General features: G+C 45.0%; 1 protein-coding gene across 1 annotated transcript in view; it reads left to right on the top strand.

Annotated features, from left to right (window-relative positions):
• The first annotated feature begins 11188 nt into the window (after positions 1-11188).
• PSD3 (pleckstrin and Sec7 domain containing 3) overlaps positions 11189-14349 on the top strand; it is a 116992-nt gene continuing 113831 nt past the window's right edge. The window contains exon 1 of the mRNA XM_018085996.2: positions 11189-11242. Within this exon, the coding sequence (XP_017941485.2) occupies positions 11195-11242 (48 nt within the window). The 5' untranslated portion in view covers positions 11189-11194. The remainder of the gene's footprint in view (positions 11243-14349) is intronic.

The following is a 14349-nucleotide window of genomic DNA, read 5'->3' as shown; positions in this document are numbered from 1 at the left end:
TGGTTGCTCTTCCCTCAAGCTCTACAAAACTTGCTTTTCTTGGTACTGCAAGATGAGAGGTTCCTCTGTTATACAATGCCTCCTGCCAAAATTCAAGAGGCACTGCTGGTCTTTAGGGAAAGGAGCTGCAGGTCTGTGCTAATCACACAGGGCAGATTTGCAGCAGTACTTGTCAGCTACCTCAGCATTGTCTGGCATGGCATCAGCCCCATCTCTGTCCTTCTGATCTGAATCCTTGTGCAACAAGCACAGCTGAAGGCTGAACTACTTCATCTGCCTGTAAGTGAGCTATGGTTAACACAGGTTGAACGTGCTGAGCAGGGTATAGCTCAGTTAAAGAAACCAAGGGGTTAAGAGGATGGAGACTGGGAGCAGTACAGACAAGTTCTGCCACCTTGCTCCTCGAAGCAATCCCTAGAGTGGTACTAGGCAGAGGAGCTGTGAGATTACACCTCAGCACTCCTGTTACCACATGGGAGTGGTTGTAGTACCCAAATAAACTGCAGGTAGACAGATATGAATTGAGTGGACATGCAATGTGAAGAATGTTTGCAAGGGAGCTTGGCTCACAGGGAGATTGTAACTTACATCAGGACCCACTGCCTTTTACAAAAAATAGAGGCTTCTTCTTCCTTGCTTACATCTACCCGTATGGGACTCATTCTTTCAATAAAGAGTGAAAACAAACAGTACTAGTGTCTTTTAATATGCCCACACTATTTCAGAAAATACTCTGAAATGGTGCTCTCTGTGAATGCTTCCGCAGAGAGAGCTCTCTTAGAATTTAATGCATTAAAACCAGAAAAAAACAAATCCTTCTCTTTTTAAGTTAGAAAACCCATAAAGCTATTTACAAAGCTTTGATACAGAGTCTCTTGGCTAACACAACTAAGGGAAGGTGATTTTATAGAAGGTCCAGCCTAGAGAAAAAGTTTTATCAGTAAGTGTTTGAGTGATTCCATATATATCTCTCCTACAGTGATACAAAAATAAAACCAACAGCCTGAAGTGGAAAGCATCCTGTTACTCATAATCAACTTGTAGGAAGAAGGAATACAACTACTGTAGAGAGAATCCTTTCAGCAGGCTCAGATGGCTTGATATCAGGAAACTTGTGGGTCACAGCAACATTAGGCAAATCAGTTTAATCATTCACTTGGAGGGCTTCAAATGTCAATACTTACACATGGGGTTCCTGGTATTCTGAAGTCCTGCAATTTCCCATGTTTACTTGGGAGCTACTGATATCCCAGAAGTTTGATGTAGTCACTCTTGAAAAACTTTGATTTTTAAAAACACTTGGAATATTTCAGAACAAAATTTTTAAAATAACTTCCAAGAGAGGGCACCTGTTCACATGGAAGACTGTCATAACAGTGAGCTCTTCCACCAGACTTTACAACATCTGCACAATCTCCAACTTTATATTACCTTGGCCATCCTGTGCTAAGTAAAGCAAGCTGCTGTTTCTAGACCTGTTGTTATTTCTAGGGATGTCTGTCAAGAGAAGAAGCTGTGAACTGAGATTCAGTTTGCCCAGGATCAGACAGACTGGCAGCAGCAGAACTTGGGTTTGAATCTAGGTACTCCTAGCTCCATGTCTCAGACATTTATGGCCTACAAGCCCGGAACATTTTCTTCACACTTGGTGACAGGCAGCTGTAGTAATCACTGCTCAGTTCTAATGAGAAGGTGGACTGTTGCATTTTTGCTTTATCTGGCTGGTAGACCTGTCTCAAAACAAACAAGTCACACACGCAGCAGGACTTACAAGTAACACTGAACAAAAGCCAGGGTTGTTTTAATTTAGAGAAGAGGCAACTCAGGGGTCATACGATCCTTTTTGATGTAATTACAGGAGTGCTTCAGGAGAAAAAGGTGTAATCTGTTCTCTCTGACCATGGTGGATAAGATAAACGCAGCTGGCTGAAATTACAGGAAGGCAAATTTAGACTGTATGTTTTCCACTTCTTAAGACAGTGAAACATTTGAAAAGAGTGCACGGAAGAAAGTAGAATACCCAGGCTCAAAAATAATAGGGATAGTTCAAATGGTGTTCATGCATTCACACAGCTGGTATGGGCTAAATTAGCATCTTTAACCTGTGACATATGGACCACAGAGTAACAGTCCATAACAAATACAGGGCCCATGCAGCATGCAAGGGCAATGGGAAAACAATCTAAAGATACCTCTGAGTCCACACCCAGCAGGGATGTGGCAGATCTCTGACCCCTGCTCCAATGGATTATTTGACTTGTTGGGGGCAAAAATACCATTTTGTAAAACCTTGGTCAACACCGACCAAATGCTAAGTAATCACATCCCACCTAATTGACTTATGGATACAAAATATTAGGCCCTGAAGGACTAGCAGCCCTTCAACTCAAAGCAACTAAAATCTCAACCACCTTCCACATGGCCCTGATCAAAATATACCTAGGATCCTTTGCCTTATCTATTCTCATCGTCATTTTATCAACATACAGAACTAAAAATCACTGCTAATCACCCTCAGATTCTGTAATGCTTAATGGCTTATAGCCTTTTCTTTCCTAATTAAAGAAGGTTGTGACATTTTTGACTACTTGACTTTGCAGGTTCCCTTCAGGCATCTTGTCTAGGATACTGTCAATTTCTGGGAGAAAGTAACTTTTATTTATTCCTAAAGATTGGCTGATAAGCAGCTTCTGCCAATAGCCAGTCCTTTTCCCCTGAGCCTTATACATTTTGAGTGACTACCAAAATAACCAAGGATGCCTCAGGTTTAAATGTTGCAATGTAGCTCTGCTCCCTACACACCATAGAGAAATTCTTTCTGGGAACGATGCAGACTCAGGAAAGGATGAAGAAGGGTGAATGCCACGTCATAACTTAGCTCTGCTGTTGTTTTCACAATTGCTTCTCTGTCTGTGATGTTGATCCACAACTCTGGGTGTTCACCAAAGAGCTACCCTTTGGTAATCAGGAGCTCTTCCCTCTGCTAGCAAGGAAAAAGAAAATGAAAATGAAGGACTCCTCTAGTTAGAGCTGCCAGAATTTGAAAGGGACCAACTGTGTAAGTGTTGAATCACCAAGAAAACTATGGCTTTGTTTGCCTACTAGCAGGGCACATGAATCACAAGGAAGTTCTGCCAATGGTAACTAAAAGTACAATGTTTTGTGTAGTCTCTCTTCCTATAGATTCCCTTTTTTGGGGCATACCTCATGCACTCATATCAGTATTTTCCATCTCCCACTTGTGTCCTGGTGGATACCTCTGGCAGGTTTAAAAAGTACCTAGATGAGTGGACCACCTGCCAATGCTGACTGCTGCCCAAAGGGATGTGCTTCTCCCTGTCTTTCTCTTGGAACAAGCATTAATACAGTGCTGGTTTCCAATCACTTAACTTTCCCTGAGACCTCTGTCCTACTTTTTCTTTAAAAATCAGCTAACTAGTTCAGAAGATTTAATGGGAAGAATACAGATAAACAAACAGATAACACGCAGCATAACCCTGTAAGCTCTTGTTTTCTTAGAGAACTCAGGTAAAACAAGAACTGTTGAATCAAATTGTTGCTGCCTATGAGTTGGTCAAGTTATGCACTCAAGAGAAAGCCTGCACCTCAAGCAGACTGCTTGAGGAAACACACACAGAATGTCATTACAAAGTATTTCCTTCTAGGGCACCTTTATTAGCCTCCTTGTCATGTGATTCATAGACATTTTAAAAGCCGAATATCAGTTTTTAAAAAAATAGCGCTGAGATTTAACTGTGAATTTTCTGAGTAACAAGCAATGCTTATAAAGCATCTTCCACATTCTGGTTTCTCCCACGGGGTAAGCAGCACTTACATTAACAGTTTTGGGTGGTCTGTACTGTACCTTATTTTCTGCAATATGCTCTAGCCTTTGAAAGCATTCCACTGTGTTCATCTTCAAGATGGCTTTCATTATCCAGTCCACTCCAAGGATATGCATTTTCCCCCGTTCAGTCTTTCACTGTAATTCACCATTTGAATTACACAGTGCCATCCCCTAAGGATGATCACAGATCTCACAGGGAGCTTTTCACTGGTGGCTTGTCTTGCCATCTTTAGAGAAGATCTTGGTGGTTCGAGATCCATTAGCTGTAGACATAGTTGTGTGGTGTGCTTACTGTGATCTCCCACACCTTTTATGGGCTCTGATCTATAGGAAAACTTATGTTTGTGGTGGCTGTTAAGACAGATTGTGCCACTCTGTTTAATTCCACTATCTTCATCTACTAGATTTGTAGCCACACACCTAGGCAAAATGCTGGAGTCTATGCCCAACCCCTGCCAATTCTTGTAAAGTACCCCTTGGGTTCCAGAGCTCTTCTGGCTTTATTCAATTCAAACATGGCTTCCTAAAGAGAAAAAAAAGGCCTTAAACAATCTCTTTTTGGCAGGTTACCTCAGTGCACATAGCGCAACGAGTCTTTCCATGTGTTTGAATGCTTCATATCCAGAAGAGACCCTTGGTGAGGTACTTGCAAATCCTCAGGCTGCATCAAATGCAGCTGTATGGCTTGAGGCCCATAGCCTCACTACAGAGATTACCTTTGGGATGTGCATGTTCCATTCAAAAAATGCATTCCCTGCAGGAAATACATAGAGAATGCAGGAAATGCAAAAAGGATCACTGTCATCCCACCAGATGATTATGGTAGTTTTGTGTCATCATAAGGCTGCAGTATTTGTTTTCTTTAGAAATCAAAGCCATTATTTAAGCAAGCTATTTTAGCAATAATCACATTTCCATTATGGGAAGTAGGAGGGTTTTCCATTCTAGCCTTGGCTGTTACTAATATCCAGTGCAGATCTGTCTGCCTTGCGTAGGTGTGTCTAAAGAACTGCTGAATGAATTCTGTGGAGAAACTGAACCTTTGTATTTTACCTACAGAAAACAGTGGTCTTCTGTTGGTATCAAGGAAGCTGCTAACACATTGACAAATACTGACTTGCAAAAAAAGGCAAAAATCTCCCATCTAACTCAGAAAATCCCCTCGAACTCAAATCCAAGATGTGAGTGAGGTTTATTAATCTGAGGTCACTGATTGAAAGGTTTCCCCCATTCAGGTAGGAGAACAAACCTGAGGAACAAACCTGAGTGCCTCAATAATATCATTCTCTTCTTTTTCCACCCAGTTCCAACAGCTCAGGATCAGGCCCTCCTTGATGTCTCAGTTCTGCAGAGCTCACTCCTGAGGCAGCTGGGCTGGCTGGCTATTTTGTGACCACTTTGGATGTAGTAAATGAACTGGAGCTCATGCTTCACCACAGTTCTTGACCAGTGTCTAAAAATGTGTATGTGAATATGTGATATTTTGGTCCTGGTTTTATAAAGTAGTTGTGTGTCTGTCTAATTTCATGTATGTGACTACCTGCAGTGGGACTGAACCACGTGCTTAGCAGGGACTGAGAGGTGCCTGGCTGAGAGACATCTGGTTTATTGCCATGCAAAGAGCAGCCTTTTCATATTAAGTGTAACACTCACTTGCATCCGGGGTTTGATCAGGTCATTTGACTTCTCTACCTCACTTGTTTCATCTGAGAAGTCAGATTGCTGGGGCTTGCATTTTTGGCAGGCAGTGTAGGAGGATTAATTCATGAGTGTGTGCCCTGGACTTCAGAGAAGTCTACCAGTATGAAAAACTATAACTAAGAATTGCTTGTCCTGCACTTGAAAACACTTGCACAACGACCTTATCCTGAGCACAGCTGACTGTTTGCCACTACTACTCAAAGCACTGAAGGTTAAATGTGCTCAGCAGGATCACAATCAGACTAAACATTTGCTTGTAAGACAGCCATTGAAAATCCAAAGTTTGGGAAGAACCAAGAGAGACTCCAAAGGCCAAGGGAGACAGTGATAGCTTTCCACGGACTCCAGTAGGCTTTGAATGAAGTTTGTGTCTCCCTCAACTGTCTCAAATAGTTATCCCTTCATCACTATACATACCTCTTCATCTTCTGAAAACAAGAATCCAGCAACTTTTTCAAGCCAGAAGAGAGTATTTCTGACATCAAGGAAAGGGAAGAAAACAGCATGTAGCTTCTGCACCAGCTGTTAAAAATCTAGCATTCTAATTAAAAAATATAAATGGAAAAGAATTATGAAAGATTGGAACACATACTTGTGGAACTGAGCAGCTTTTTTTTTGGGCTGAGTTTGGGCTTGGATTTGATCTGGAGATATAGCTATGGAGCTGTAAAGCTGGCTTGATGGAATTGTAAAAAGTCAGTATGACACCGAATGAAAACAGTGAAGCTTTTGGAAACAAAATAAAGAAGGATTTTTGGATTTGAGGGAGTCAGGAGCACCATATCTGTTCCACCTGCAGGTGCTGGATCCACATGGTGATGGTGAGTGGTACAGAGTGAGAAATGACAGGCAATGCCCACTGGTGGCCTCGGTTGTTCAGATAAAACCTGCTTTGTAGGAGATTGAATCTCCATGCTAGAGCATTGAATTGTCCATTTCATGTCTTCTGCATTCCTGGTGAGGATTTTCTGGAAGTAAGGGGAAGAGATAGATGCTGGATAGCCTGCTACTCTGGCTTTTAGTACAGTCATCTAGGTTGCAGAGGAAGATGTATGAAAATGGTGAAAAACTTATGCTGAGACCTGTAGCACAGCAGCAGGTGAGAGCTGATGGAAAAGTAAGGCTGGTGTAAAGAGTGGGGTGAACAAAGGTGACAGCAGCAATTAATCTGGGGAGAAGATGGAGAAAAAAAAGCTCAAATGCAAAATGATGCTTCTTGGCTAGAGCATTTTGTCTGCACAGGGTGGGCCTGGCTAAATGTGGCATTTGGCAAAACTTCCATAGTGTTAGAAGGAGCAAGAGTGGGGTGGGTGGGATGAGAACTCCTTACATGTTTCCTGCTGCTTCAGGTAATATTGAATGTCAAGTCTATGTGCCCATCTCATTGATGGAGGGTGGGGGTAGTAATTAACAATTAGCCTGGGAAAAAGCAATAATAAGAAGATAAATGATTGCTGGGGAGATAGGGACCATGAGTCTGGGGATGCATGGCAGTGGGGCTGGGACTCTTCACCAAGGGGCAGCAGTTCTCTAGAGCAGGACAGTAGGGGAACTGAGAGTTCCTGTGTTGAGGTCTGGGTTTGAGCGCTGTAGGAAGCCAAGGCTGTGAGGAGCAAAAGGTGGCACTCGGTTTTGAGAAAGTAGGGTGGTACATGAGATGGTGGAAGTTTAGAGGATGCATGCTGAGGTTGAAGTCTGGGGAGAGAAAAGAGAGATACAAAAAGTTTGAAGGGAGGTTTGGTGTCCTGCTTTGGAGAGGAGCAAGAAATTGTAGAAGATTTACATCTTCTACAGGAGATGACAGGATTCATCTCCTGGTAGCCTGTTTTCTACTCACATCTTCAGTGTGTGATGCCAGCCATATGCTCCCTGCCACTTGATGCAAAGCTATGCCTCCCTTCTCGCTCTGTCCTCCCAGGCACCTCAAAGCTCTTGCTTCACTAAGGCTTTCCATCCCTTCAGATGACCCTTCCAGCTGATATTAGCCCAGTAGGCTGTGCAGCAGCCTTGTGTGGCAGGCTGTCCCAGGAAACTGCTACAGAAGAAGAAAACACCTGTATCAGCCTGGTGACACAGCCCACTGCACTGCAGCCCCTGGCTGTTACCATGGTGCTGCACCAGGAGAGTGGCTGTCTCTGGTGTCACACTCCGGCTGGACACATGACACCTCTGCCTTGAGTCTTGTTCAGCTTTGCCTCCTGTTCTCTGCTGTGGGAACAAATGGCATCTTCCTTTGTTTAGAAAATCTGCTGAGAGACCTGCCAGCAGAGACCTTCCAGTCCTGACCAAAGTCAATATTGATCTGTTCACATTGGCTAGGCTCACTCTGTCCCAGTGCAATGTGCTTGTCACCATTTAACCTTCCACCTGTCATTTGTGACTGATGCCTGAGGAGAACTGAGGAGGGATGTGCCCACCCATTTCCAGCTGTTTGTTGCTGACACCCGCAGCAGCTTTGTTTAAGCAAAGGAAGTGATCTTGTTAGTACTTTTCTTTGCAGCAGCATTGATTCCATTTTTGGCTACAGCATTTCAGCCAGCGGCTGCTGTATGAACATGCCAGAGTTACAGGCCATAATTATCCTGTTTTGGGGAGCAGAGTGGGGTGATATGCCTTATGTTTGCCTGACTCTGAAGGCTGCTTATTGCATGTCAGTGCAACCACAGTTTTAGGTGCAGCAGTCCTTCTCTGACTCAGGTTTTCCAGGTACTGATAGTACTGTAAAAAGCTGCTACCTACCCTACCAAAAAGAAAAGACATTGAAAAAATGTTCCCTTCCCCTCACTGGCTTAGAATTTGATGTGCAGTCTCAGTCCTGTCTGAACCATCTGTAGGAAGATAAAGAAGATACTCATGAAAAGGGGAAAACTGTTCAGGAGACTTTGCAGGAGTATGCCAGGGTCTACGGAAGCCGAAACCACAAAGCCACAGTATCTTGGCTTGAAATGTATGCTTTCCTTGATGATAGCATGCCATAGAGTTACAGTATTTGGCATGTCCTTTTGGAGGTCAAGACCAGAAAGATTTCTGTGAGACTGGCTAAGGTTTTCATAGAAAGGGTAGTATTCTGTAGGATCACATGTGTTGTTCAGGAGGGTAAAAGACTACCTGGAGCATTTCTGTTCAGCTCAAATACAGTGTGCTCCCCTCACTTGCATGTTGGAGTGTGCTTCTGAACACCTCTGCTGATGTTTATGCAAAACATTCCTTTTTCTTGTGGCTGATAGTCTAGATGGGCTACTTTGCTAATGAATCCATCTGGTTACCATATGCAGGCAAAAGGCAGGGATGGCAGAAGGAATCAGTGAGTCTAGGACAGATGGGGCTCTGAGAGGAAGACTCGAGAGTAACCATGCCTAGGCAGAGGTTTTTCAGGCTTATTTTGAGATGGCCTTTGATAAATCTGATTCAACAGAGCACTGTTTCCTTGTTGAACATATGGCTGGGTGTTTGAGTCTGAGAGAGGAAGGTCTCACTTTCCTTACATTCTTCCTTTGCTTTTCTGCTAGGCACTGTATCCTCTGGGGAAGAGCTGAGGAGCTGTGCATGCCAGACTGACCTGTGGGGCTGATGATGCTGGTGTGATGCATCTTATGTACTATAAGGCAGTGAAAGAACTCTTCCTTCATATTGCCCCAAAGGCCAAATCTACCCTTGCTGCATGGATGACACTGCACATAAACCAAACTGTGATTCTCTCCTTTACCCTTTATGTGGCAAGCTGGGGGAAGGGAAGAAATCTTGGTGATTTGATCCCTAGAAGCCTCCCTCTAATGATATAATATGGCACAGATCCAGACACAGAAACAACTGAGCTCCTGGAAACTGGCTGAAATTTGCTTTTCCCTACCTCCGCTGATGGCATTCCCATTAGTGGAGTATTCTGGAACTCCCAGACCTAGCCTCTTGCTTCCCTGTCAGAACTAGGATGGTGGACTTTCCCCTATCCAGAGAGATGGCTAGGCTATACCCCTAATGCTGGGGAGCAGCAGGAGCAGAACTCTGTGTGACTCGGTAGCCCAGGAGCAACCGACTACTTCTCTGTCACTTTTTGAGGTGCTTGGGAAGAACATGGACAACACCAGCCTGGCTGGGACCCTTTCTCATGGTCTTTACTCTGGCAAGCTTTCAGTAGGGCCCGTAGATGACACCAGGCTTGTTGCATGGAGCTGCTACTTTTGGAGGGAGTCGGCAAGGGAAAGATTTAATGACCTGTCCCTGCTGTAGGCTCACCAGATCCGCACAAACTCCCAGGAGTTTTGGGTTTTGCTGGGGAGGGGATGGCGGGCTGCTCAAAAGGCTGTACCCACCACAGATAGGCTGATTTCAGGACCCTGCAGCCCTTTGCTAAAGAGAAGGCCAAAGATGGAGATTTGCTGGACATGGGGAAGAGCAAGGGTTAAGAATAAGAGAGGAGGTGACAGCAGAGACTGAGGAGGTAGCCAAGAACCTGCCAAAGCAGGGATATTCAGCAGGATTTTCTGTGTCCTTCAGTTTGACTTGATCTAATAAGGTGACTTCTAAACACTGCCAGGGGAAGTTTAGGCTGGATATTATGAAGAAATTCTTTACAGAGAGAGTAATCAGACACTGGAATGGGCTGCCCAGGGAGGGGGTGGATTCTCTGTCCCTGGAGGTTTTTAAGATGAGCCTGGATGTGGCATCAATCCCATGGTCTAGTAACCACGGCAGTGTTGGATCAAGGGTTGGACTTGATGATATCAGAGGTGTTTTCCAAGCCAGTTGATGCTATGATTCTATGACTCATCCAGCAGGGGAGGTACCTGTGCTGTGAAGTCCTTGGTTTTGGAGATAAATATCAAATTGGAGATCCCCAAAGTCTGATGGGTGGAATAACAAGTGTTTTAGATTCCCCATCAAATGGTCTAATTTTGGCCAGTTACAGGGCTACACAAGCAGGGAATATTGGTCATTTCCTCTCCTCCCAAGGAACATGTGAGATAGAGGAGAGTGTGAAGGGAAATCTCCAGACACAAGAAATGGAGGATCTGAAAAAACAGTTTCCTGGAAGTCCTGGGCATAGCAAGACTCTGGAGAATTGTCAATGCAGAAAGGAGCAGGACAAGAGTCAGTTAACCCATAAAAGGGAAGTTTCCAGGAGCTTTGAGTATGAGGCCAAACCAACCTGGCAACCTGCAAGGAAAAAGCCAAGTGGAGAATGATGATACTGGCATGGCTTGCAGCATAATGCCTCCTCACAGCAAAGCCAGCTAACTAGCCAGTGTGTTCACTAACCCAGTCCATGTGGCTATCACCCTGGGCTTTACTATAATGATTTGTACCTGACTCTTCTTAAGAAAGTTACCATCTTTACACATGCACCAGTTGTTCTCAGTCTGCACCTGACCTCCAAATTTGCTGTCTTCTTTGTGCTGTTGCAGCTACTTTTCCACCCTTAATTAAAAAAGAAATGGTTGTGATGGTGACTGTGTTTTTCTGAGTAAAACCAGAAAGAAAAATGTTTTCCCAGCTGTGTCCAGAAAAGCTGTGTCCAGAAAAGCCAGACACACAGAGGAAAATCCAATAAATGATTAACTCAGTCTTTCCATCTGTAGATAACGGTGTTTCTGCTTAGGGATTTTCAAGTATTTTTTTTTTCTTTTAGTGCTAACTTTCTTTTCCCTCATGACAAAAGAGAGTCTTTTTGATTTGCATGTCCTGAGAAATTTTCTGGTGAGTACCTGGATGATGGCTTACTTGTGGTTTTCTGCCTTTTGAATGAGGAAAAATGATTTGGAAGTGAGTTTTCTGTACTCCTTCCCTGTGAGAGCAGAATAATGAGCAAGGCAGCACCTTTATAGCCAAAAGATTAGAGTTTATGCATTGTTACCCTTTACAGAGCACTGATTTTGATACACTCCTTTTTTCTTTTTCCCTTTTTTTTTTTTTTGTTTCACTTGGGGGTGAGGTGGTGATGTAAGGTATTTTCAGCTGTGAATTTCTGACCCAGAGAATTAGTGTTTGTCTTAGGAAGTGGTGGGAAGAGGTTGGGGCCATCTGTCTGGAACAGTGATGTTCAGTCCATGCATACACCTTGGTGCTGCCCTGCTGATGAGAGAAAGCACCCTATGACCTCACGTTGTGACCAGAAGCAGGTTTGATCCATGTTTTAGGATCAGAAAAATGGGTTTAGTTTGCTGCCCTTCTATCGCTCAGGTTTGGGTCTGCTTGACAAGGACACCTTGGCAGCCCCTTGACACTGCCTAGCTTATCCATTTTCCTGTTTGTTGACCTCCTGTTTCTCATTCAAGACTCCTTGCAAACAAGCAATCCACCATAATTACTTTTTTGCCCCAGGTCCCAATTTTGCTGCCTGGCATATGCTGTATGCTCGAACCTAAATTCTTAAATTCTTAAGAGTTCTCCATAGCTGTGACACATAACTCACAACTACTTAGCAAGCTGCCAGTTTTTGTGTCAGTTTTTGCTGACATTTCTTTTAGCTTTTGATGTAACTACCCGGACACTTATATCAAGCTTTTGGACAAAAAACCCCACAGATTTCCTTCATAAATGCACTAAACCCATCCCATTTCTTTACTGATTGCCCATTCACAGAAATGTTTTAGGATTTAATATGGTCATTGTGCAGAAAATAATGATGAGTGGTGTAAGAAACTCCACCTTCCCCTGTGTAAATTTCAGGACCCCGTCATCCTCCTTGGGCAGTGAAGCAAACTAACAGCTAGATGCCTGTGTAGCAGAGGCTTGCAGGATCATCTTGCCACAGGCTGGCAAATGCTCTCCTCTCCCAGTCCTTCAGCACAGAGCATATTCCTGGCAGCCTAAATGTCTGGGTGACTCAGGCCAGATGCCTGGATCAGAGAGAAATTCTTCTCAACACAAAGAGGGGGGGAAAACCCAAAGTGGGGTGCAGTTGCTGCATCTGCCACCTAGGTGCCCAGGGCAGGGTGATGTGCAGCTGCCTTGCAAGGGGCAGCACCAGCCCCCTCCCTCCCTGCCCCACAAGCCTCAAACCCTGTTTTTGCTTCCAGCTGCCTCCTGGCCTGCATGACCTCAGCCCTCTTGGGGAAGAGGGAGGCAGAGTGCATCAACTCCTCAGAGCCCCAGGCGCTGGGTGGTTTCTTCTTCCACTGCATTAGCCAGCTCAGATGTGGCACAGATGGAGAATATGCAGCCTGTGCCCCTTCACCGGCTTCTGGGGCCTCAGAGGCCCCTGACAGATGGGACAAAACCCTGGCGGGGCCAAAACATGCTTGACATCACAGCTGTGGCTGGGGGAGAGGGGTGAAGCCCTTCAGCACATCAACCTGCCCTGCTGGGGCACAGCAGTCCATGGCACAGTTCAGCCACAGATGATGGGCATGGAGCTGCATCACAGGCACATGCAGCTCCCATGGGTTTTGGGTTCTGTGCTGACACACGGGGCAGAGGCCCACACCAGTCTGTGCGTAGAGACCTCTTCAGGCCCCATGCCAGCTCTTTCAGGGGATGGAAAGCCAGGTTTTCATACGCCTGTTCCCAGAGGACAAAAATTACTGGATTGGAGGACTGCTGAGCAGGGCAGGGGGCAGATGCTGTGCCGCTCCTGTGATGGGTGGGTAAACATAGCTTGTGCTGGGGTGCAGGTTTAGGGGCTTAGCACGTGGAGAGGAAAGCTGCAGGGAAAGAGCAGGATGCCTTCTGAAATACAGGGTACACCAGGTCTGAAGCACCCATTCGACAGAGGCAGTGCAGTCTCCCTAGAGGGTGGCATGGGTGGAAAGCAGGGCCACTATTGTTTGGGTAACTGTGGAGCTGGAAGTGGTGAAAAAGGGTGGGTTCAAGTTAGGAGGAGCAGTGTGAACTCTGCCTGCTGCAGCCCTATTGGGAGGAGCATGGGGAGGTGTCACTGGATGGAGCCACCAGATGAGTTTTAAGAGCCTGGAGATGGTGCTGCTACTCCCGTCTTACTGCTAAGCAGGTAAAGCTTCAGGCCAGGCTTCATGTATTATGCCTGGACTTACTTTTATTCTGCCAGAAATGGAGTTTTAAAATTTTTTTTCATAGTGCTGTAGAATGGAAAGGCTGAGATCGTCCAGTGCTGACAGGGAGGATGCTTGAGGTCGATGGGGAACAAGGCAGGACTACACTCTCTCCTTGGCCGCAGAGATGCTGCTCTTCCCTGGGCGTGGTACACTTAAGTCAATGACTTCATGGTGATGCACTCCTACCACTAGCACTGTCCAGAGCCTTTCAGAAAAGAAAAGCATCAGAAAACAACCTTGTCTACCACCTAACATGCAGCTTTGTTTTCCAGTGCTGGGGATGAAGCAAACATACGGTGTTCAGTGAGTCCTGGTCCTAGGAGATTGCTCCAGAAAGCCTATCCTTAATTTTGATGGGTTAAAACCAAGATGTTTTCAGCTGCTACTGAACAAAACACAAATAGGCTGAACCCACAGAAACTGACACTCTTCTTTATCCAGTCTGTCAGTTACTTGGGCAACTCATTCCTCTAACTGGGGCCATGAAATTTGGGGGTGTTTTCTAATGCACAGCTTCTGACGGGCAAACCCCACTTTTATTTAAAAGAACAACTCGCAGAGCTCCTGGGTAGAGAAATTCTAACGATGTGGCTGTTAGCTCAGAAACCTGAAGGCGCAAGAGAACTTCCAGCAAGCTGTGAAAAAAAGTGAAAAATCAGTTTCCAGTGTTCAGGTGGGGTTACTCCGAAGACATCTGCGCCGTTCTGGTTTTTGAAGTCGGACTGCGAGGGAAAGCCCCAGGGCTGGAAAAGGCTCCTGCCTTTCCAGGAGCCTTTTTTTAACTTTTGTTTT

The sequence above is a fragment of the Manacus vitellinus genome, unplaced genomic scaffold, assembly GCF_001715985.3.
Source record: "Manacus vitellinus isolate BGI_N305 unplaced genomic scaffold, ASM171598v3 scaffold_9_pilon, whole genome shotgun sequence".
NCBI classification, from domain to species: domain Eukaryota; kingdom Metazoa; phylum Chordata; class Aves; order Passeriformes; family Pipridae; genus Manacus; species Manacus vitellinus.
The sequence above is the reverse complement of the archived record's forward strand: the minus strand, read 5'-3'. Positions and strand labels throughout refer to the sequence as shown.